Below are 25687 nucleotides of genomic sequence, written 5' to 3' on the forward strand. Positions count from 1 at the left end.
AATGTTCAAATGATGCAGAATGCTGTTGCCAGGAAACTGACTGGAATGGGTCATTGGGACCACATCACTTCAGTCTTGGCCTGCCTATGGCGGCTCCTAATCTGTTTCTGAGCACAGTTCAAGGTGCTGGTGTTGACTGTTAAAGCCCTGTATTGCTTGGAACCAACATACTCAACGGACCACCCACTCTCTTAAGAACTTTCCTGACCACTATGACCCAGCAGGAACTCATTTGCATATTAGGCCACACACCCATGACACCAAGCCAGCTGGAACTGCGTTCCTGTGTGTTCCTGCTTTAAAAAAAAAGCCCTGCCAGCAGGTGAATATGTTCTTGTTCTATCTGCTGCTCCCTCAGCGCTCCCTTTCCCGCCCACTGTTTGTTCATTTTTTCTCCCGTTTTTTCTCCCTTTTTTTCTCCCTTTTTCTCTCTTGTTCTTTCTCTTTCTCAGATTTCTGTCACACCAAAGCAGGTTCAGGGCGGGTTATGGACAAAATAAAATACAAAACATCATTAATATAAAAAATATAATATAAATAATTTTTTATATTAATATAAAAAATTAAAAAAATCTCAGATTAAAACAATATGCATAACAGTGTATGAATATATTGTAGTTTGGCTTTTAATTATGTGTTTTTGTTCTTGAAGTTTTTAAAGATGTGTTTTAATTATGTATGCTTTTAATCTATTAGCAGTTTTGGTGGTCCTGATGAAGGCAGGCAGGCAAGGTATACATTTTGTAAAACACCCCCCCCCACCACCAAAATCTAATGATTGTTGGAGACTTGAGTAGAGGACAAACAGGGGAACCCTGGAGTCAGTCATTCCTCTTGGCTTCAAAACTTACAATATACTTTAGTGGACTTAGAAGGGTGTCACTCTGTTTAGGACTGCATTAGAGTTGGATTCCTTTAAGCCAGTTATTTTTGGCATAGCCTACCTTGCAGGGGATTATTAAGATAAAAGGGGGTTACATGTCCAGCTGTCCTCCTGCCTGGTGGAACTTTCTGCCTGGTGATAGCCATCCCCTGCGGGACATCGTCCGTTTCTGCAGGATGTGTAAGGCAGAGATGTTCTGCCAGGCCAATGGTTGAAGACAGCAATGCCACCCAACCCCATTGCACCTGACCTATGCTTTGCCTTTTACGGAGGGAGTGAGAAACACTAAACACCATCAATGATTATATTTTAATGGTTTTATTCTGGAATTGCTTAACTGATGTTTTATTTATTTTATTGTATGCTTTAGCCTGTTGCATGCCACCTGAATGGTTTGTTTATGCACAGCCTAAACCAGCATATAAAACAGTAAAATCATACAAAATTAAAACTGATTGACCATAAAATCATACATAAAGAAGCATAAAATACTGTTGTAAGACTACATATATAACAGAACATGGCAGTTACAGCAAACAGATTGGCAAAGGTGTTTAGCCATTTCCTGACTGAATTATTAGAGTTTTCTTGTATGCCACCTTATGCTCTTCAGCAGAGGGTGCTTTATAAATTGAATAAATAAATAAATACATATGTCCCTTCTCCTTGTTGAGGAGGGGATTGATAAATGTAATGATTAAAAACACAAACGGTCCTGTACCCCCCAATTCCCTCCATGCTCTGGAAACCCTGGCTCTTTTGCTCAGTGATAAGGATCCTCAGTGCTTTTTTTTTTGTAGAAGAAGCCCAGCATGAGTGTCAAGTTCCTTTCATTTATCTGTGTTTCTTTGATGTAGTTTGTGGAATGTGTGAGTAGGATGCATAGTCTACTGTGGAATCAAAACTTAACCTGCTTGCCTCCTAGGAGCTGGGAAACCACTTGGTACCAAGGTCGTTACTCCCTCCCTGGGATGTTTGATAGAAAGCTTTGTAGTGAACGTGTGTGTGTGAACTATAGTCACTAAATATGAACTATCTTTGCGCTCTTAGGCACGTTTCTAACAACCATTGCAAGGGTTTAGAATCTGAGCCTGTGCTGTGATGTGTCACTTTTGAAATTGACTGACCGAGTCAGTGTGCATATATCCTGCCTTACAATAAATGCTTATCCAAACACATGGAGAGTCATCTTTATTGAAGGAAAAGTGGGAGCTTGACAAGGAGCTCATTTGCATATTAGACCACACCGCCTGACCTGGGAGCACGTGGCTGCCACGTGGCAGGTCAGGCCAGCCGGAGCCCTGGCCAGCCCAGGCGGAGCTCCACTCCTGTGGGCTCCAGCAGAAAAAAGCCCTGAGGATCCTAAGATCTCTATAGGAGTTGCGAAATTTGTCTCAGTCGTTTTAGCCCTTGCATCACACAAATAAGACATAAGTGTCCTCTGCTGCTCAAGATTTGTGACTCAATGAACTTCTGAGGGTACAAAAAGAAAGACCTTAGAAATTCCCCAATTTAGCTGCCTGGGAGAGGAATTCAGTGTTGTTTGCTCCCCTCGCCTTCTGAAGATCGGTGGAGAAAGCATGAGAATTTGGAAGAACATTTTTTTCCAGGAGTCTTCAGCAGTTTTTAGCACCCTTCAAATTGGTCTTGAGAGAGGCCACCCAAGATCATTCCATCACATTTGTAAAAACGTAAAGAATGCAGGTCCGTTGCTTATCTGTGTTTGTCTCCAGTTGGATGTCGACATCTGTAGCTCTTGGAGTATCTCCAGCCTTGACACTCCTCTTCCAAACAGATGTTTGTGTACGTTCCAAGTGCAATTGCTTGGGCTGAATCAGACTTTGGTGAAGGATATTTACTTGGGTTTTATTTGATGTAGTTTCTAGTATCAGAAATCTGGAGGGTACCTGCAGGTGAAAGATGCTCACATGTATAGACTTATTTGCAAAATGGGAGTTCTTCTGTGTGTCCTGCCCCCTTATTGCTTCCAGGGCTGGCAAAAATCTAAGCTGTTCTTGGTGAATTAAAATGTGCTTTTCCTTCTTTTTGTGTATGCTTTGCTGAGTGGCCTAACCAGAGTCACTTTAAATTGTAGATTGTGTGGGATGCTGTCCTATTTTAATGGGGGGGGGGGGCGGAATAGGAACAGGACAAGTTGGTCAGTGAAAACAAAATTCAAAGCTGAACGTAGCATTCAGGAACTTTGCAAGTTACCCTTCCAGTGTGCCAGAAACTAGATGGAATAGCAAAAAGGGTCCTTGTGTTTGCCATCATGACCTTTAATAAAATGTCAGTTTCATTAATCAAGCAGCTGATGAACTTTTGATCAATCTAGGAGTTAAAATGTCCCGTTCCTATATGGAGTCCTACATGCCTTTGCTCTCCAAACCTCTGTCACCCATCAGTAGGCCAGCAGGGGGTAACCCCTTCCCAACCCATCTTGTTCTCCGTGTATTTTTGGCTTGTTGCCCATTGCAAGCCAAGGAGTTACTTGCATGTGGGGCCTTGCTGGCCCTTGACAGCATTGGGCTTTTATGCTCACTGCTCCGTCGCCCTGTGTTCTGTGGGTTTCATCAGCAACTTGTGAACCTCTTACTTCTGACCTTTCCAGCTCTCCGGTGGGAGTTGCCCAGTGTTTGCTTGCTGGTGGATTGCCCAGATTGATGGGGCTGGTGGCTAGGTGTGTGGCTGGTGTATTGCATAGGGGCTATCATAATTTTGGGTAAGGGTAATGAAGAAGAAGAAGAAGAAGAAGATATTGGATTTATATCCCGCCCTCCACTCCGAAGAGTCTCAGAGCGGCTCACAATCTCCTTTACCTTCCTCCCCCACAACAGACACCCTGTGAGGTGGGTGGGGCTAAGAGAGCTCTTACAGCAGCTGCCCTTTCAAGGACAACCTCTGCCAGGGCTATGGCTGACCCAAGGCCATGCCAGCAGGTGCAAGTGGAGGAGTGGGGAATCAAACCCGGTTCTCCCAGATAAGAGTCCACACACTTAACCACTACACCAAACTGGCTCTGATTGGTTCTTCTGTGGTGTTGTCTTTATTGCCTTTTTGGCCAGCAGGGGGTAGAAAATAAGGCAAAAATCATTGTGGTATTATTGGCATGATGTCATTTTCAGAGTTTGCATCAAAATGCCTCCACCCATGTCTCTGCTGCCCGGTCTTCCTCCCTGTGCCAGCCACCAGCTGGCACCCTTGCCTGCTCATCATTGCTAACATTTATGTTATGGATGCTTCAGATTATTTTCTTGTCCTTTCCAACCCTCTGTCTTCTGCAGGTCTCCTTGATATTTCTGATCAGTGGCTTAGTGATCCTGGGCTATGCGGCCTCTATAAGCATGCAGACAACATACCAGGGGGTTGTCAGAGAGATCTGTGGGCCAGCCATTGGGAAGCTCTGCGAAGCCTGCTTCATTTTGAACCTCTTCATGATCTCGGTGGCTTTTCTCAGAGTGATGGGTGATCAGCTAGAAAAATGTAAGCTCTTCGACTCCAAGGAATCCTTTCTGCTCTTCCTGGCAACTTACCCTTTTGGACCCTGGGATGGGGCTACCCTTCCCTAGTGAAGTAATGCAAATGAATTGAGTGAAACTTCACAAAAATTTCTCCCTGGCAATTTGAACAATTGCACTGGAGTCCAGGAGCACCTCAGAGACCAACAATAGCACTGGGGCATGAACTTTTGAGAGTCCTTTCAGAACCCTGACTCTCAAAAGCTTATATTCCAAAACTATTGCTGGTCTCTATGATGATCCTGGACTCTAATCGTTCTACTGCAGACCAATGCAGCTACTTTCTGAAACCATCTGACAGTTCCCAGGGATTAGCTCAAACAGACAGCTTCATATGTGTTGAAGACTTTGTACAGAGCTAGACAATTGGTCTACTAAGCCTAGTATTGTCTTCTGGAGCCAAATTTTATACTGTGTTGTTCTGATGTCTGTGTAACAGATATACCCTGGGACTTCTGTGCTCAGACCCCAATTCCTGAGCATACATAGGCCATATTTGAGTTGGACGTTTTGGACCTCAAACAGCACCATGTGCCTAGGATTAAAGTTATGAGCATGGACCTTCCAGCCTTGCCTGTTGATCAGATCCAGGAATGGCATATCGTGTTGGTATGCCAGCAGCACTTCTCCAGGGTCTTGGACAAAATCTGTCCTTATTGGCAGAGACAGGTTTTGAAAGCTCCTAATGTGCCCGTGCTTGACCCCATCTTGTGTGGTTTCCCTGGGACCTTAAGAAGTCTGCAGTGGGAGGGTTGTCCATAAGTGGGAAGGGTTGCCAACTCTCAGTTGAAAAATTGCCCTGTCTTGGGTAGTCCAGGCTAGCCTGATCTTATCAAATATTAAAATCTTTGCTAATATTTGGAAGGGTGATCTCCAAGGAATACCAGGCTCATGACACAGAGGCAGGCAATGGCAAACCACCTGTGAGACCTCTCTTGCCTTAAAAACAAGTCTAGCTTGCCACCTAGTGGTGCATAACGCTAAAAGAGCTAGAACTTCTGGCTTGCCAGACTACCTTTTTTATTATTTATTTATTTATTTAATTCGATTTTTAGCCACCTTTCCCATAGATAGGCTCAGGGCGGGTTACATCATAAAAACAGTCAACAATAAAAACAATAAAAGACCAGTTTAAAATATATAAAATCTAAAATTAGACAGACTAAGATGGCAGATTCTTCCTCACAGATGTAACCTATTGTTCAGGTCCAGCAGATCTTGTAGTGCTGGGTTGGAATGAGGATCCCTTAGGAATCCAGGAAACCTTAGGCTCTCCTGGCTATTTTACAAACAAGGCCATACAATAATTAATTAATCAAGCAGCTGATGAACTTGTGATAGTAGCTCACAATCTAGGACTGGAGGAGTTAAAATGTCCCACTCCTATATGCAGTCCAACATACCTTTGCACTCCCAACCCCCATCACCCATCAGTAGGCCATCAGGGGGGTAAAAAATAAGGCAAAAATCATTGTGGCATTAATGGCATGATGTCATTTTCAGAGTTTGTGTCGAAATACCTCCATCCATCTCTCTGCATGTCTCTACTAGTTGGAAAACTTCTGGAGATTTGGGGGGTTGGAGCTTTGAAAGGGTGTGATCTGGGGAGCAGCAGAACCTCATTAGATAATAATGGACAGAACTTTTTTTGTAGCAGGAACTCCTTTGCATATTAGGCCACACACTTGTGATGTAGCCAATCCTCCAAGAGCTTACAGGGCTTTTAGTGCAGGTCCTACTGTAAGCTCCAAGAGAACTGGAGGTGTGTGGCCTAATACAAAGGAGTTCCTGCTACAAAAAAAGCCCTGCTAATGGCACACAGTCTACTCTCCAACACAGCCGTTTTCTGAGGATGAACTGATCTCTGTAGTCTAGAGATCAATTGTAATTCCAGGAGGTGACCTGGAGGCTGCGACCTTAGGAAGGGCAATAGCCCCCCAGAACTGTTAACCTTGCTGCTTGAACCGGATGCATCCAACATGGTGTCAAATGAAGCTGGTTCAGCAACTTCTGTGCCTTATGCTGAACAAACAGGATAGTCAGGCTTGGTTTGTTCTTCAAAGAATCCATCATTTCAAAGTATACTACCTTTTACAAAAAGCAGAAGCCTTGTGTGAGTTCGTGCTGGGATGCACCATTTCTGGCTGGAGATGGGAGATCAAATGTTTGAATTTTTCCTTGTGTTTGAAGATGGGACCCTCTTGGTAGAAACAACTTTAGTGCATATTAAAGGAAAGGTTTGCCTAGAACATTCATCTTGGCAGGGCTTTTTTTGAGCAGGAACACACAGGAACTTGGCACCGGGGATTGTGGCCTAATACACAGATGAGTCCCTGCTGGGCTTTTTCTACAAAAAGTCCTATGCAAAACAGTGGTGATGTCAGGGGATGTGCCCTAAAATGCAAATGAGTTCCTATTGGGCCTTTTCTACCAAAAAAAAGCCCTGCCCCCAGCTGTGGAAGTATTAATGGTTTCCTTCTTAAAAATTTGTAGTAGCCACATACTGGCTTTTGCAGTTGAAAATTGCCTGGCTTGTTTGACCTCATGTAGAAATGGTAAGCAGAAGCCATTTTGCTGTGCAGCTGTGGGGCCCAAATTTGATGAGATATGTTTTTCCCCAGTGGGGTCTAGTTCCCCTGACTGGATTATTCCGTGGGTCAGACATCAGCTGCTAGAAACCTAGCTTCCTGAATGCTAAAGGGGTTAAATTCAACCTTCCCGGCATTTCCCCAACACAAAACAGTCCTAGGGCATTATTTGTCCCATTTGGGAGCTATGTAGATTCCACCACAAAATGGCTGCCATGAGGACAGGGATCAATAAAAAAAAATTGGGAGGTTCCAAGCCAACAGTGGTCCTATGATGGAGGGGCAACTGTTTCTTAATTGGGGCTCCCTTCAGACTCAAAGGCCTTGGGGGGTCTCCTGAAGCCCAGCTGAGGTGAAGGAAAGCCAGGATTGCCTCCTCACTTTGTGGAAGGGATGGTTCAAGGAACAAGGAGGCAGGCATCAGGAAACACATCAGTGAGTGCCACTTTGCCCAAGCACAAGTAAAATGAATGGCAGCCAGCCAGGAAGAGTAATGATGACTTGCTGTTTCCTCCTTTCCAGTGTGCGATTCGTTCTATCCAAACGATACCTTGAGCGGTGGGACCTCTCACCAGCACTGGTTCACGGACAATCGCTTCACTTTGTCTGTGCTATGTGTCCTGGTTATTTTCCCTCTCTCTGTCCCAAGAGAAATTGGATTCCAGAAGTACACAAGGTAGGTGCCAATCACAGCTGCATTCTTAGAGGGCAAAAATTGAGCTGAATGGGTAATATGTGAAAATGGGACAAATAATGCCCTAGGACTGTTTCTGTGATAAGAAGGTCCAGCCAGGCGATGATGCTTGATCAAAGCTGTACTTTCAGGGGGAGGGGTGCACAGCTTCAGATTTGGGTGATGTCTGTGGGCACGGCTGCAGAGAGAGATTTCAGAAGGGCAAGGTTTAGGGTTGCCAGGTGAGGCTGACAAGCAGGTGAGGGACTTAACAGGAGGCTCCAGGAGAGGGAACTCTGAAGTGAATTCTCGATAAGTTGCTGTTGCATTTAAAGACCACATTCCTTTTAAATGCTATCTCTCCATTGGAAATAATGGCAGATGGTGGCACCCTCTTTTGGGACTCATAGAATTGGACCCTCTGATGCAATCTTTTTGAAACTTGGGGGGGGGAGTGAGGAGAGGTAACAGCAACTATGCTGAAAAATTGGTGCCTCTACCTCAAAACAGCCCCCCCAAGAGCCCCAGTTACCCACATATTGATTCTCCATTATACCATATAGGGACCAGTCTCTATAGGGTACAATGGAGTGCCCAGCAGCCATTTCTCTCCCCTCCACCCCATTTTCTGATAGCCCTGAAGCAGGGAAGGGCCTCCAAACCAGAGGATCCCCTGCCCCAGCTGGGGATTGGCAACCATAAGAACATAAGAGAAGCCATGTTGGATCAGGCCAATGGCCCATCCAATCCAACACTCTGTGTCACACAGTGGCCAAAACATTTTTATATATATGGACCTCTGCTCCATATTTTTATCTAACCCCCTCTTGAAGCTGGCTATGCTTGTTCTTTGCTAGTTCTTTGCTAGATTTAAAGGCCTCCTCTTTGGAGCAGAAGACAGAAGGCAAAAGAAGAAGGGGACAGCAAAAGATGAGATGGCTGGGACAGTGTTACTGATGTGACAAACACGAATTTGAGCAGACTTCGGAGGATGCTGGAAGACAGGAGGGCCTGGCGTGACTTTGTCCATGGGGTCGCAAAGAGCTGGACTCAACTGTGTGACTGAACAACAAAACTTTGGAGTATTCAATCATTTACATTTCCAGAGAGCCATTTAGTCTGTTGTCTGCTGTTCCCACTGACTAACTAAGCAGTCTGTGAGTCGCATTTGGTTCCACCACCATGTGACTGTCAATCAGATGAGTGCTTGCAGCTTCTCCACTGGGAGCTGAATTCCCAGGCACACAGGACACCACAGTGAGTGAGCAAATTCATCATGGTGAAGTTTGGAGGTCTTTGCTCCCACTGTGCCATATTCCTGATCTGGAACAGCTTTGGAGGGGGGGGGGTGGCAGGACTGAGGGTGCTGTTTGTCCAGTAGAGAGTTCCAGATGTACTGGTTGGGGGACACAGATGTGTCCCAAACAAAGCAAGTGATGGGTCCCTCTGGGCTGAGAAAATGGCACAGGAAGTGGAAGACATAAGCACTATTCAGGTGTGCTTTTGACCCGTGTTCCCTCTAAGCTGAGTTAGTGTGAGCTACCTCAGTTTTTTAGCCTCTGTCCCACACATTTTTGTGTTTGCTCAGGAAGGATGGCCCCAGAGCAAACTAATTTATGCACTAGCTCACAATTTTATTGCTAGTAGCTCACAACTTTATTCCAGTAGCTCATAAAGTAGAATTTTTGCTCACAAGACTCCACAGCTTAGAGGGAACACTGCTCCTGACCCAAACAGGGCTCCATGAACCTGAAAATTGAGTTTCCAGTGGTGAACCTGCAAGCTCATGCATCCCTCTATAATTGATCCCTGTCCCCTGGAACTTTCCTTTCTTCATAGGAAGGTGCTTCAAGCCCTTTATCATCTAGGTTATCCTTATTTGCACCTTTTTCAGCTCTGCAATATCATTTTTGAGATACGGCAACCTGAACTGTACTCAGTATTCCATGTGAGGCTGCACCATAGATCTCTGCCAGGGTGCCCAAACTGTGGCTTGGGAGCCACATATGGCTCTTTCACCCATATTGTGAGGCTCTCAAAGGCCAACCGCCCAGTTGGCTAGCTTGGAGGAGGCATTTCTCTCTTTAAAGCACTTCTCCAAGCAAAACCAGCCAGCAGCTTGCAGAATGCAATTAAAATTAAAATTGTTTTCTTTCTACCTCCCCCATCTATTTTACTCCCTCCCTTTCTCCCTCCCACATCTGACATTCATGTCTTGCAGCTCTCAAACATTTGACATTTATTCTATGTGGCTCTTATGTTAAGCAAATTTGGCCACCCCTGATCTATGCAGTGGAGTTACAATATTGACACCCCTCCCCAGTTCCAGCATAGAGTTTGCTTTTTCACTGCTTCCTTATACCAGTACACCCCCCCCCACCCCCCCAAAAATCTTTCCCGCTCAGGCACAGCCAGTTCAAACTCCATCATTGTATATTTGAAGTTAAGATGTTTCTGTTTCAGTGTGCATCATCTTGCATTTACCTACCGGCACTGAATTTCATTTGCCACACTGTTGTCCACTTGCTGTGTTTAGCGAGACATTCGCTAATAATAGACCTTGGCTTTCAACATCCTGAATAATTCAGTATCGTTTGCAAACTGAGCTGCTCTTCTGCTTAGCCTCCATTCCAAATAATTTATGAACAAATTAAATAACATCAGTCCCAATACCAGTTGTTGTGGGACTCCAGTGCTTACTCCCTTTCACTGTGAAAACTGTCCATTTATTCCTACTCTCTGCTTCCTAGTATTTACCCAGTTCTGATTCCCACAGAGCACCAGTCCTCTTTCTGCCATGACTGCTAAACTCATTCAAGTGCCTTTGGTGAGGTACCTTGTTGTCAAAAGCTTTCAGGGTTGCTAACTCTGGGTTGGAAACTTGAGATTGGCGGGGGAAGGGGGGGTTATAGAGAAGAGGGAACTCACTAGGGGTGTATCTTTATAGACTGCACCCTCCAAATCCATCATTTTCTCCAGGGGAACTGAGTGCTATCGTCTAGAGCTAAGTTGTAAATTCTGGGAGAACTCTAGTTTCTGGAGGTTAGCAACCTAATTAGGAAACCCCAGGAAATAATGTCTACCAAATCAGCCTTACCACCTTTGTGACATCTTCCAGGACCTAGGGCAAACGCAGACTGGTGCAAACGACAGAATGCATGCTTCCTTCTTGTCTATTTGGCCCATGCCTCTGTTGTCCTTTAGAGTTTAGACAAAAGGCAGAAACTGGATACTCTTGAGAGCAAATGTTTTTCTTGCTGAATAGCAGTGCTACAAAACAGCAGTAAATCTGAATTCAAGTTTGCTGCTTAGAAGTGCAATAGGATTCTGCAATGCCAAGAATATTTTTTTTGCATTGTAAAATATGCAATATACACTCAGCATCACTATAAACCAGGGGTGGCTAAATTGTGGCTTGGGAGGCATTTGTCTCTTTAAATCGCTTCACCGAGCCTTACGTTAAGCAAGTTTGACCACCCCTGCTGTAAACATTTCTAAAGGCCCGTTTAATTGTTGCATACCAAAGTCAGTGTGAGTGAACAGCCAGTAGGGTGATGAGAAGTACTGGTGCTACTCATGTATATAGGGGTGTTTTGCCTAAAACCCCTAGTGCTGGGGAGTAAGAATGTCTTCCTTCTGAAATTTTTCCCTCTCTCCAAGTAGTACTTCAACACAACCGGCATCCAATGTAGCTGATGTACAGTGGAGTCAGAAGAGACAAAAGCAAATACTACTTTGGCGGCTGCAAATACTACTTTGGTGGTGGTGGCTGCAAGCATAGACATCTTCAAGAGGAGATTGGAGGTTCATCAATGGCTATTAGCCACAGTGTATTGTTGGAACTCTCTGTCTGAGGCAGTGATGCTCTGTATTCTTGTTGCTTGGGGGGGGGCACAGTGGGAGAGCTTCTAGTGTCCTGGACCTCCTGATAGCACCTGGTTTTCTTGGCCCCTGTGTGACACAGAGTGTTGGACTGGATGGGCCATTGGCCTGATCCAACATGGCTTCACTTATGTTCTTGTGTTCTTATGTTCTTTATGCAATAACCTGTGGGGTTTGCTGCCAAAGGATATAGTGCTGGCCACAGGCATTAAGCTTTAAAAGGGGGGCTAGACTGATTAATGAAGGATAGGTCTATCAGTGGCTACTAGCCAAGGTGACAGTCAGCCTCTGAATCCTAGTGCCAGGAGGCAAAATCAGATGAAGGCTTTGGCCTCTGTGCTGTTTTTGGCCCTCCAGAGGAACTGGTTGGTCACTGTGTGAGACAAGATGCTGGAGCAGATGGGCTGTTGGCCTGATCCAGCAGGACTCTTATGTTCTTAAGCTGCAAAGTGGAGGAGGATGAATCATGCTTGTGGTTGGAATGCAGGGCTGGGCTGATTTTCCTTTAGTCTCTCTCTTTGTATGTTTCAGTATTCTTGGGACCTTGGCTGCTTGCTATTTAATGCTAGTCATCATAATAAAATATTACATCAGAACGGATCACAGTGTCAAGTATGAGCATCACCGTTCTTCCGGGTAAGTGCTGGCTCACGTTATTCACTTTGAACAGGCTGTGAGATTTCAGACGTTGGTCTAAAAAGTCTGTGGTGACTTTTTAGACCCCTAGCTTTACAGGTACACTGCTAGAATGCAATTGAATGAAACAGTTCACAGTTCCTTTTCTTCCCACTGAATGGAACACTTCCTCTGATTCCTCTCATCCCCAGATGCTGCCTTAAAGTGGCTTGTGTGAGTGTTCCTACAGGGTGTGAAATGAACTCTTGCATAATGTGTCTTCCTACCCCCTATGGCAGGTCAGGATATTATGTCCAAGCTGGACCCAAAGAGGGATTTAGAACATGCTGCCATACTCTGCTTCAAATGCCTTTCAGCCTCTTGCATTCTCTGTGCACACAAAAGTAAAATATTGTTCCTGCAGAACAGAGGAGCAAAAAGATTGGCAGTTCAGGACTTTCAGCTTGATCCTGGGTAGAATTAGAGAACCACTGGCATGTGGTCAGGCTGCGGGGACACAGGTTTGCATTTTCTGGCTTCACCTTCACTATTCCTTCTCCTCCCGCCCCCCCCCCCCCCCTTCCATATTTGTGTGCTTTGGGTCTAGCTAGACGAGACACTGGAAGGGGAGAGTCGCAATCCCCAGTGCGTTGTAGGGATGGGATATCTTGAGCTGAATCAAGACCGTGGTGCATGTGTGAGATATAACTTTCCCTTGTGCCATTTCTGCCTGATCACTCCCTCCCCAAGCTGTGATTTACCTCATTTAGGGGATGCATGCAGCTAGTTTATGACAAAAAGCAACATGGAGGTGTTGGAGCTGGAAACGGGGTGTGGATGATGGGGGAAGGATAGGAATTTGAGCCATTCTTCTAACCTGCTCCCAGTCTGTGAAATTCCCTTCTTGCTGATAAAATCTCCCCAGATCCGTCTCTCCCACCTCCATACATAAAAATGGTGATCAGACCCATTAAAAACAACTGCCTTCCTGACATGAGATGCTTTATTCCAGTTTTCCTTGCCATGAGCCTGTTGGGTATTCTTAGAGAAAAATATTATTTAGCAGAGTTAGAAATGAGTAGCACAGCAGAGAATACACAGAGATCATGTATGTGTTTAAAAGAATATGACTCCTTTACTTAAAACTACAGGAAGGGTAAACTGGGAAGAAAATAACAGACACTAACTTCTACATGTTTACACCTTGAGAACAAAGCTAGGAATGGCTTCTCTTCTCCAAACTTAGACAAAGGGAGGAAGAGATGCCATAAAATGCAGAATAGGCAATACATTGATTTCCAATCACAACACTTAATTACTGGTCATTTAACTAAGACCTCCTACAGACTTTCGTGGGCTTTCTCTCTAGCTAACAGATAGGTTACAGTAAACACGTTACTTCCTGTTGACTAAGAATAACAATAGGGTTAACTCTGTAATTACTGAAGTGCTGCAGACTTGCTAATCCCAACAGAGCCCCAGCCTTGTATGTTTGGTTTTGCAGATTCCTGTTGGCTAGTTGTGTTAGTCTGTAGAAACTGGGAGTTTGCTGGCACCTTAAAGAGTAACAAAACTTATCGCAGCATAACTTATTCATCTTTATAACGTCTTTAAGGGGGTTGAAAACACATCAGCCAGTATCATAACGCCCCTGTCTAAATCTGCTGTGGCCTCATTTGGAATACTGTGTACACTTCAGGCCACCATGCCACAAAAAATATAGCACTGGAAAAGGTATAGAGAAGGGCAACTAAAATCACTAAGAGGGTAGAATACCTTCCCTATGAAGAAAGGTTAATGAGGTTAAGGCTTTCATAGCTTGGAGAAATGACAATTGAGGGGTGACATGATAGAGATTTACAACATTATGCATGGGATAGAGAAGTTAGAGAAAGAAGTACTTTTTGCCCTTTCTCACAATACAAGAACTTGTGGGCACTCAATGAAATTAATGAGCAGTAGGCTTAGAACAGAGAGAAGGAAGTACTTCTTCAATCAAAGAGTGTTTAAAACATGGAATTCACTGCCATGGGAAGTAGTGGTAGCTACAAGCATAGGCAGTTTCAAGAGGAGATTAGATAAACATGAAGCAGAGGTCCATTGGTGGCTATTCGCCACAACGTGTAGAGGGAACACTATGCTTGGGGCAGTGATGCTTTGTATTCTTGGTGCTTCGGGGGCAACAGTGGGAGGGCTTCTGGAGTTATGACTCTACTGGTGAACCTCCTGATGGCACCTTGATTTTTTCGCCTCTGTGTGGGCTACTGGCCTGATCCAACATGACTTCTCTTATGTTAAGGTGCTGTTGATTCTTTTTTCCATTTCACAATAGAAATGTGAACCTCTTCTAGGTTGTGAATTTAGTTACAGATGTAAGTAATGCTAAAACTTGGCTTGGGTGGTGCCATCCCCTCAAGCCATTGTGAGATGTGATACCACATCCCTGAAGCAAACATCATCTGGTGTGTCTTTCTCTGTTCCCTCTCTTCTCCCCTCCAGCCATGTCATGGCTGATATTATGATGTTGCTGAGAGGACTTATTACTTTCTCAAAACTACAGTTTCCATGCCTTGATAGTAGTGGAGAAATAGATTATAGTCCTGTGTATTTTTGATCAATGCCTGATGAACTTCTGTCTGAATAAACATACATAGGAATGAGTGTGATAGGGATCTTAAACTCATTTTAAGACTGCCTGTACAAAGATAACCATTTTCATCAGTTCAGTGGGAGAGAAGAGCCCACTGGCTTTTGGTGAAAGGTTCACCAAAGTGCACCTCCTGATAGAACCTCCAAGGCGCTGGCGCTCACTCAGCAGCTCATGGAGACCAACATTGACTTCTGTGGCTGACTTGAGGCAACCTGTGCCTCCAGGAGGCTTATAACTTACCTGTTCCTCTGGTTGTGGCTATTTCAAGGTGGGTATCACGTGCCAACCAAATGCTGTATTTGGGAAGGGCTTTGCTCACTTTCCTGAATCGTGGGGCAGATGCAGCGCAGTGCTTCAAAGAGCAACAGGTGAAGTGTCACAGAGCTACATATGGCTCCTGAACCACTAAGTATCTTTGCTCTAAAAGGTGTAGTCTGGCTGTCTAGCTCCCACCCCCAGTGTTTTCTGCCTGCATTTCGTGTGGTGAGTACCTGCTCTGTTTAACACTGTCTTGCTTCTCATATCTCACTTGATGTTCCTATTCTTTCACCCCTTTCCAATTTTATAGGGTTTCTTCCTGGGCTTCTGTGTTCAGTGTTGTCCCAACAATCTGCTTTGGATTTCAGGTAACGGGTTAAAATTTCTCTTTCTCTGACGGGAATCTGGCTCTCTTCTTTTCAGTCCACTCTCCTTTTTGAGCTCCTTTTGGAAGAAGGTGGGAGGAGCTGGGTGGACATATGGGAAGCTTCTGAAGTTTCTTCTTGGAAGGGAATGGTTTCTTTCCTTTTTAAGTAAGATTCAGATCACAAGCTAGAGCTTAGATGCCAAATTGATATTATATATAAAAGAATGCTGTTGCTAAGGGAGCAATTAAACTTGCTCATGCCCAGAAAGGGAGAAGGCACATTGTATAGTAAGAAAAGGAGGCTGCCTGTTTCCCCCCATATTGTTTGCTTTATCAATGGAACTGTTAATCATATCTGTTGGGACAAAGGTGGCGAGGAGGGAGCATGCTGGGGGAGCCTTGAAGCCAGGGAAGGTTAATGCCTCATGAACACACATGAAGCTGCCTCCTAGTCTATGAGACTCTTGGTCCATCAGGATGAGTATTGTCTGCTCAGACTGGCTCTCCAAGGTCTCAGGCAGAGGTCTTTCACATCACCTCCTACCTGGTCTTTTAAACTGAAGATGCCAGGGATTGAACCTGGGAGCTTCTGGATGCAAAGCAGAAACACTTCCTCTGAGCCACAGCCCCGCCTTTATTGGCCTGTTCTTTGTCTTCCAGTGCCATGAGGCATGCATTGCCATCTACAGCAGCATGAAAAATAAGAAGCTCTCCCACTGGGTTCTGGTATCTGTGGTGTCCATGCTGTTCTGCTTGCTTATTTATTCTCTGACAGGTAAACTTAGCCACTCTGACTTGCTCTTCTTCCCTCCAGCCCCTCTGCCAAGAATCTTGGGAGCTCCCTCTTTGATACCAAGTATCTTCAAATTCTGGGCCCAGAATAAATTCTGCAGAAGAAGGGCCTGACCCAGGCCTCATTTTGGGCAGGAGCTCCAGTACATTCTATTGTGCTCTTTCTTTCTTAACCCCGCCTCCCCCCCAAAAAAACAAAACAAAAAACCCCTCTCTTGCTTCTGGGCTCCATTGTTCAAACTCCCTGTGAGAATTTTGCTGAATTCTAAGATTTGACAAACTTCCTCATATTTTCCCTCACAAAAAATGGGAAAATAAACATATGAAGCAGACAGATGGAAATCTTCCTCACGCCACTGTGGCCACATAGGAGAAAGTAATTTAAAAGGTATGATGGGAATAAGGTTTTATTACAAGAATTATAATTCAAAAAGCATTTTAAGGTAGATGCTGAGCTGATATAATTTAGTACCCCTTCCGGTGATGTCAGGGGTGTGTGGTATATATGCAAATGAGTTGCGCTAATGAGCCCTGGCACCTCTTTTTCTATGAAATGACCCCAGCCTGACCCATAAGCTTAGATGGAAACAAAGGTATGCAGAGTCCAGCACCCTCTTCCTCATCCCCACAGTGGGTAACTAAAGGATCATAGAAAGTACAGCAGGGCTAGTGTTCTTACTGTTGCCCCCCTGCCAAGTGGTGTTTTGTCCATCTCGATGTTCTTGCATCAATGCCAGGCTCCTTCCTCTAGAGAAGAGTCCTTCTGTCAGTGGAATGGACCTGCGGATCCAGCCTTTTGTGTCTGAGGCATACTGTACCAGTGGAAAGAGCCTTCTCTAATGCAAGAACTGGGAACACTCCTTTCCCTGCAGGATAATTAGTACAATGGATCTGGGGATCTGACTATATCTATATAGCCATCATGACCAGGTGCCATTGTTAGGTTTCTCCTCCTCCATGGGTTTGTCTTGTCCCATTTGGAATCCATGGAAGCTCATGAAACTGTCTTCTCCTGAGCTGGAGTTTTGGACTAGGAAGATCAGTATTGTTTGTCCTGGCACACAGCAGCTCTCAGGGGCCTGGTTTTTGGGTAGAGATCTTCTGCATCATTTACTGAAGCCCTAACTGGAGATACAGGAGCCCAGTAGCGCGGAGTGGTAAACTGCAGTGCTGCAGTCCAATCTCTGCTCACAACCTGAGTTCAATCCTGGCAGAAGCTGGGTTCAAGTAGCCGGCTCAACGTTGACTCAGCCTTCCATCTTTCCGAGATTGGTAAAATGAGTAACCAACTTGCTGGGGGGGGGGGGGAGTGTAGATGACTGGAGAAGGCAATGGCAAACCACCCTGTAAAAGGTTTGCCATGAAAACGTCATAATGCGATGCCACCCCAAAATTGGAAATGGCTGGTGATTGCACAGGGGACTAGCTTCACCTTTTTAATTGGAGATAATGGTAATTGAACCTGAGACTTTCATGCTTGCAAAACAGATGCTGCAGCATAGAACCACCATGGCTCCATCCCAGTGGCCATTTTTATGTCTTGAGACCATGAACACTGCAAGCTAACGAAGTGTGTGAAGGAACCAGTTTCTTCTTTCTGTCCTGAACATCCAATGGACTTGTATTTGATGACCCTGAATATTATGGGGGAAGGGAACCCAACAATATGGCTTCATACATGTGCAAGTGACCCATGGAGACTTGCATCATTCCTGGTGCCCAGACCTCCCTCTAACCTTCTCACCTTGCTCTTTTTGATGATACTTCTGTGGCCAGGGATACATTGCTTCTACAGGGTCTACCCCCAACAACTAACCGGCCAGTGGCTGGAGGCTATGGTGGTTTCGGCAGTGCTAGTATATGTTTTTTCACATCTTTCTGTTTCCATTGCCCAAGAAGGAATCCTCTGTGTTGGAAATTACTTTTAATGTTCAAGTCAGTGTTGTGTAGGGTTACCAGCTAGGAGGTGGTGGATTGGGAGGATTTCTCAGAATTACAGCAGAATTCCAGATTACAGAGATCAGTTCCCCTGGAGAAAATGGCTGCTTTGGAGGGTGGTTTGTGTGACATTATGCTCTCCCACCCCCTACCTTTTTTTTCCTCAGACTCCACCCCTAAATTTCCAGGAACTTCCCAGTCTCAGAGCTGGCAACACTAGTGGTATAAGGGGGTGTCTTGCTCTCCATCTGGAAAGATCTGGGCTCGAAGACCTGCAAAGGCATGAAGCACAGGGCAGAATTTTATGCGATGAGGGCCATGTGGATGCTGCTTAAAATGGCAGCCCCATGTTGGCTGTTTCCCCTCCACCTCTGTAATGATGCTTCCCCCACATCATTGCTCACCCTATGTGTTTCTCTGCTCTTTCTTATCTTCAGAGTTCAGTGGCTTCCCTGCAAGTGTTTCTCAATCATCCATTTAATTGCCTCTAGATAGGAATAGTGTCTTGTGCAAGAGCAGCTAGAATGCTTTCTCTTCGGCAAGCAATAAGGTATCCCTTATTTTATGCAGTTCTCAGCCAAAAGCGAACTTTGATTTATAACAGTCCATAGTACTTGTGTGCTTGAAAGACTTCTAGCATCCTGTGTGAGTCTTTTGGCAAGCAAAATACAATCGTCTGACTTCAGACCAGATAGAAGCTGAGAGATCAAAGGCCTCTAAAATAAAATACATTTAATATTAGGTACTGACGGCATGCTTTTTCAAAAAAAGCTGGAAGCAACTCCTGACATCATTAGAGATATGTACATAAGCGCTGTCATGGCAGTTGACTTCTAACAACCTCAGTGAGGGGCAGGCCTCGGATTCAGTAGGAGCTCAGCTCCTGCACCTTTCTGAGGGTTCCCCCCCCTCCTCCTCCTCCCCACCTTGCCCATTGAATACTGGGTGCAGCTGCATAACAATCCCTGGATGAGCTCCACTACCTATTTTTCTACAAAACGACCACTGGTGAGGGGGTTTCAAGACTTGTGAGGAGCAAGTCTTGCCTTCCTCTGCAGAGTCTTCTTGGTGCTCTCCCATCCAAGAAATCAGCTTGCTTAGCTTTTGAGCTCTGGCAAGATCAGGCTATCCGATGCTGCCTCCCCTGCCATCTTTAGTCATAGCATGTTAAATACATAACCTTCAGAAAAATCATTTAAATGAAGGGAAATCTTGCTGTGAAACCATTCAGTGCCAAAGGCTGAGAATTATAAAACAGTTAATAGAATTCCTGCACAAATACAGCAGTCCAGGTGTCAGTCAAAGGGAAGAAACTGGATCATGGCTTAAATTTCTCATAAGAAATTTCCAAAATACCAAACACCAGTGAATAATCGGGCTGTGTCATTGATGCTGGCAGGTCAGCCAGGTTGGATGATCTTTCGCAGACTCAGGCTCTCACTACCAGCGGTACTGCTATGAGTGCGTTGTTGCCACAGATGATATATCAGCTCACCAGTGCAGTGGCTGCCTGGACTATGGCTTACTGGCATCAGGGCTTTTTTTGTAGCAGGAACTCCTTTGCATATTAGACCACATCCCCTGATGTAGCCAATCTTTCTGGAGTTTACAGTAGGCCCCGTACTGAGAGTCTTGTAAACTCTTGGAAGACTGGCTACATCGTGTGTGTGTGTGTGAGACCTTATATGCAAAGGAGTTCCTGCTACAAAAAAAAGCCCTGGCTGGCATACTGCAGATGCATGCGAAGCAGTTGTTTAAGTAAGGTGTGGGTGTGAAGGGGTGCCTGAATACAACCATCTGATCCAAGCTTGTCCTGTTTAAATCTGGTGGTTAAAACAATTTTATTTGGTAACATATGGTAACAAATTATATTTCTTGCATCATTAATAACTTCTTTTATCTATCCCATATATTTTCTACCCACCCCTCCCCCCGTTACTTGACCCCCGCCGGTGTTAGTTACTTAAAGTACTAATGTTTAAAGGTACCCTTAACTAATGAACCAAAAATTAATATTCTTCTTTTTTCTAAGACTTAATCATTATCAAAAATTGTCCAATGTCCTTTTATTTTCCACTCTTTTTCTACATATCTTCTGAACTTTTTCCACTCCATCTTAAAAACTTCTAAATCATAGTCTCTTAAAATTCTTGTTAATTTGTCCATTTCACTCCATGCCATAACTTTTACAATCCAATCCCATTTCTCTGGTATTTTTTCTTGCTTCCACAACTGCGCATATAATGTCCTAGCAGCTAAAAGCAAGTACCAAATTATAGTTCTATCTTCTTTTGGAAATTTTTCCATTTGTAATCCCAATAGAAAAGTCTCTGCAACTTTCTTAAATTCATATCCCAAGATCCTAGAAATTTCTTGTTGAATCATCTGCCAATACTTTTTTGCTCTTTCACAAGTCCACCACATATGGTAGAAGGAACCTTCATGTTTTTTACATTTCCAACGTCTGTCTGGCATCTTGTTGTTCATCTTTGCCAATTTTTCAGGAGTCATATACCATCTATACATCATTTTAAAACAGTTCTCTTTAATACTATGACATGTCGAAAGCTTCATAGAGTTCTTCCACAAATATTCCCAAGTTTCCATCTGTATTTCTTTATTTACATTAATTGCCCACTTAATCATTTGAGATTTCACTACTTCATCTTCCGTAGACCATTTTAAAAGTAATTTATATAATTTTGAAATTAATTTTTCGTTGTCTCCAAGCAGAACTTTTTCCATTTCTGTTTGCTCTTTTCTTATTCCTTCAGTTTTAATGTCATTCTCCACCAAGCTCTTTATTTGTTGCATTTGAAACCAATCATATTTATTATCCAGCTCTTCAACAGTTTTCAATTCTATTTTGCCACTTTGTATTTTTAATAGTTGATTATATGACAACCACTTTTCTTCACCCGTCTCAGCTGTTATTTTTATCACTTCGGCTGGCACTATCCATAACGGTTTTCTCTCATCTCCATATTTCTTATATTTCAAGAAAAAGAAAAGAAAAAGAAAGAAAAGGATGTCCTGTTTAAATCTGGATCACCCTGACTGTTTGAAGGAGCTCAATAATGCAACTCCTGTTGTATGACTTTTATAGACAGCTTTTGTTTAACAGCATGAATGTTGATTGTTCTGTCCACAGAAGGCTAGATTCTCTATTTCTTCACAGAAAGAGAAGCATGTCTCTCTCTCTGTAAATGTCTTTTGCAATGGGGTTACTTGCTCTGGATTTAGCTACCATGGGAGCTGAGAAGACAATAAACCCCAGATTTACTTAAGGGGATGAAAGTATTCAAGTCCCCCCCCCCCCCCCCCCATGTTTAGCTTTGGGAGATAAACCACACTAGAGGGGCTTTCTTTTACCTTTACTCTGAAAAGTGTGTTGCTAATGTTGAGCCAGTAAGAATAGTTGACCACTTGTAGATCTCCATTTGTTTCCAGTAACCTTTACAAATCCTACTGTAAATAAGTTCTCATTCATGGCTTGGATCCAGTGATGCACAAGTGGAAATGTGTAAACAGATTGAGTGCAGTCCTGCCTGTATAAGATCTTGTGCAACACTGAGCACTTTTCCTCTTTTGATCTTACCATGCCAAGAAATTGGTTGGACAGCAACTGTTTGCAAGCAGAAAAATGCTTTGAGACTCTCAAAGTATTTTTCTGCTTGCCCATAGTTGTTGTCCAAATTGAGAGATATGATGTTTACTGTAGCACAAGGGGTTAGGGTCACAGTTTTTCCCTCCACACGCTTCCGTTTATCCAAGGACCCCAAAGTGTGTGAATATCCTCTGGGAGGATCCAAGCTGCATTTTATATCATTTTATACCATACATTTTACAAAGCCTGTTTTAGTTTTGCCCAACTCTCTTGTAATATTTAGGCATCTAGCAATGCCTTTTGCATTTTCCTCAAACTTCTAATGGCATTTAAGATTTTATCTGGCAAAGCTGCTTTTGTGTGTTCAGTTGACATTTAGTGTTGTGGTGATGTTGGCCACTGTTTTTTCCCTTTTCTTGTGAATTCCCTTGAGGGCTTCACAAAAAGCAATCAGTGTATGAATTTTCAAAAGTAGTCATTGGTAGAGTCAGAGTGGATTTTTTCTTCCAATGCTGAATCTTCTGCAGTAGAAGAACAGGTTTTAATAGCCAGCTTTTTTCTACCATAAAAAAAAAGTACCCTGTGCAAGCACCAGTCGTTTTCGACTCTGGGGTGGTGATGTTTTCACGTTTTCACAGCAGACTTTTTGCGTGGTGGTTTGCCATTGCCTTCCCCAGTCATCTACACTTTCCCCCCAGCAAGCTGGGTACTCATTTTACCGACCTCGGAAGGATGGAAGGCTGAATCAACCTGGAGCCAGCTACCTGAACCAGCTTCTGCTGAGATTGAACTCAGGTCGTGAGCAGAGGGCTCCGACTGCAGTACTGCAGCTTTACCACTCTGTGCTACGGGGCTCTTTTCTCTACCATGAGGGGTCTCAAAGCAGCTTATAATTGCCTTCCTTTCGTCTGCCTACAACAGTCACCTTGTGAGGCAGGTGGGGCGGAGAGAACTCTGAGAGAATTGTGACTGGCCCAAGGTCACCCAGCTGGCTTCATGTGGAGGAGGAGTGGGGAATCAAACCCAGCTCTCCAGGTCAGAGTCTGCTGCTTTCAACCACTACACCGCACTGGCTCTCCAGCAGGTAGATGAGTCTGATTTAATGGGAGCAACTGACTTCCATGAATAGGTAGCTTTCCCGATTAGGAATGAGGAGACCTGGGTTCAGAATCCCCTACTTGGCCATGGAGCTCATGGTGTGACATGGGGATAGTTTACATTGGGTGGACTCTGGATGCCAGTACAGAATTCTTGGAGGGATGGTAGGGATTTAAAAAGTACTATATAAATTGAAACTCAGCAAACAAAAGTAGTGTAAAACAATAAGGATTTTTTTCAAAGTTTGGTCCTATATCTAGTAGCCAGTCCTTATATACACAGCGGCCCAGACTAGACTGGTCTTGGCAGAATTTGGAAGCCAAGTGGGGTTGGTACTTGCATGGGAGATGGCCAAGGAAGACTAGGGTTGCTATGCTGAGGAATGCAATAGTCAACCGCCTCTGCTCATATTTTGCCTTGGAAAGTGCATGAGGTAGGACTTCACCATGGGCCTGTTGCGACTAGACAGCACACATTACCTTTATAGGGGGCAAGCTTCCAATCTACGGCATTCTTTTCTCTAAACACTGGACTGGATTTAAGAGCTGTTTTAATACTGTGTTCTGCCTGACAGATGAAGTTTTTGTTCCCCATCAGCTAAGCTTACAAAAAGGAGAGGGTGGTGCCATAAACACCAGCTTGGAGGAAGAGCTGATATTTTATGTTATCCCCTCCTCCTCCATTCCCCCAGCACAGAGATGGACACTAATGGGGGGGGGGGGAGGGACAACCACACAGGAACAGAGACTGCATGTAGGTTACCTCCTTCCTGATGTCTAGATGCACAACTAATTTATTCTGCTTTTAACATAATAACAGCTTTGGTCTTTGCTGTTAGCTGTTTTCATTGTGGATTTGAATCTGTGCAGGGCAGGAACTCCTTTGCATATTAGGCCATACCCCCATGATGTAGTCAATCCTCCAAGAGCTGACAGTAGGCCCTGTAATAACAGCCTGTAAGATCATGGAGGATTGGCTACATCAGGGGTGTGTGGCTTAATATGCAAAGGACTCCTGCTATAAAAAAAGCCCTGTGTTTGGGGTTTGAGTATATATTTGGTATGTGGCATTTGAAGACCCTGTGGAGTACATTGACAGGAGTATGTGTTTCTATAAGCATATGGTGAAGATGTGCCAGGAAGCATAACTTTCCTGCATTTAGGGGTACACACATGTCCTTGAACATCCTCGTTTCTTACTGTCAGGGAATACTGTGCCACACATGTGTCTGTCTGTACTGTGCTAAAGTCATATGTGGTTCACTCTCCTAGCTCTTCCCTCAGCTGTTAATTGCTCTGCCTAACAGGCACAAGGGACTGTCTCCTGTGTAGGGCTCTATGGCTATTTGACATTCGGTGCTGATGTCGCTGCTGATATCCTGATGTCCTACCCTGGAACTGACGTGGTGGTCATCATAGCTCGGCTATTGTTTGGAGTCTCTATCATCACCATCTACCCGATTGTTCTTCTGCTGGGAAGGTAAGGTTCAGGATTTTCTTATGGTTTGACCCCCAGAATGCAGGAACAGGATTCTGTCAAGTCAAACCAGTGCCGGCGCTGGGGCTTCTGGAGCCCCAGGCAAGGGGCATGTACCAGCCCACAGTTTCCACTCAGCTTGGGCAGGCTGGGTGGGGGAGCCACACCACACACCCTCCTCAGCCCCCTTCAGATCTGGAAGGAGCTGGGCGGCGTGTGCAGCACATTTGCTTGGCTCAGAGGCATTCGGAGTAGCTCTGAACGCCTCCAAGCTGAGTGAACATGCTGTGCGCTGCCCCCACCCAGGTCTGGACAGGGATGGTGTGCAGTGGGGAGAGCATGAGTGGGAACAGGGTGCCCTCGCCCTGCCCCTGCAGTCAGGTGGTGCCCTAGGCAGCTGCCTACCTGGCCTACTCTCACGCACTGGCCTTGAGTCCAGGGTGGGGGGGTGGAATTCAACTTGAGGGTTATCTGGCTGTGACATCTGTCACCCCATTAATCACCAGGGTTGATTTGGCTGATCTGGCTGGCTTGGCATGTGTCCCCTACCTCCCTCACCGCTCCATGTACGTCCCTCCCGGAGCTGCGTGCTCAGAGGAAGAGGACAACCATCCCAGATAGAAGGAGTGTACTGTTCTTTGGTCAAGGGTATACAAACTTGATTCAGTATTCCTTGCAATAAGTTGGTTGGGCTTTCTGTCCTTTGCCACTGAGAGAATGGCGAAAGTGTAGAAACTTGTGTAGATTGCAAGCCAGCATGTTACACCTAGAAGCCAAGCAGTTTATGACTTCAGGAAAATTATATAAAGTCTGCGCACAACAGTGTGTGATATTTCTGAAGTCAAAGGGCGGCTGGAGGATATTTATAGTGCATGGGAGATGAGGCATTGGTGCCACTGTAGTGCCCACCCCTCTTCTTGACTAACTGGCGCAACTCATTCCACCTCTAAATTGGCTTTATTTGCATAAGTTACTGGCAGTGTCAGGACCTTTCTCAAGACTGACTGACTTCTGCTAATTAAAGATGATTACTGAAGTTTCATCCCAGGAAGGGGTTTTCTTAATAGCATGAACTCCTTTGCATATTAGACCACACACCCCTGATGTAGCCAATTCTCCAAGAGCTTACAGGGCTCTTAGTACAGGGCCTACTGTAAGCTCCAGGAGGATTGGCTACATCAGGGGTGTGTGGCCTAATGTGCAAAGGAGTTCCTCCTACAAAAAAGCTCTGATCCCAGGGAAATAACAGGAGATGTTTTCCTTGGAATCTCTCTGTAGTGTGTAGAATTCAAAATCCATCAATTTGGAAAGGTGACACTTTCCACCTAGTTGGAAGGAGCAG

The 25687-nt window shown here is 44.6% G+C and overlaps 1 protein-coding gene across 1 annotated transcript in view; it reads left to right on the forward strand.

Annotated features, from left to right (window-relative positions):
• The window catches only part of SLC38A8 (solute carrier family 38 member 8), a 52958-nt gene that overhangs the window by 20752 nt on the left and 6519 nt on the right, over positions 1 to 25687 (forward strand). Inside the window, exons 3-8 of the mRNA XM_060254017.1 lie at positions 4168 to 4366; positions 7512 to 7665; positions 12076 to 12180; positions 15378 to 15435; positions 16095 to 16209; positions 24201 to 24348. Of these exons, the coding sequence (XP_060110000.1) occupies positions 4168 to 4366; positions 7512 to 7665; positions 12076 to 12180; positions 15378 to 15435; positions 16095 to 16209; positions 24201 to 24348 (779 nt within the window). The remainder of the gene's footprint in view (positions 1 to 4167; positions 4367 to 7511; positions 7666 to 12075; positions 12181 to 15377; positions 15436 to 16094; positions 16210 to 24200; positions 24349 to 25687) is intronic.

The sequence above is a fragment of the Heteronotia binoei genome, chromosome 14 (genome assembly GCF_032191835.1).
Source record: "Heteronotia binoei isolate CCM8104 ecotype False Entrance Well chromosome 14, APGP_CSIRO_Hbin_v1, whole genome shotgun sequence".
Classification (NCBI taxonomy): domain Eukaryota; kingdom Metazoa; phylum Chordata; class Lepidosauria; order Squamata; family Gekkonidae; genus Heteronotia; species Heteronotia binoei.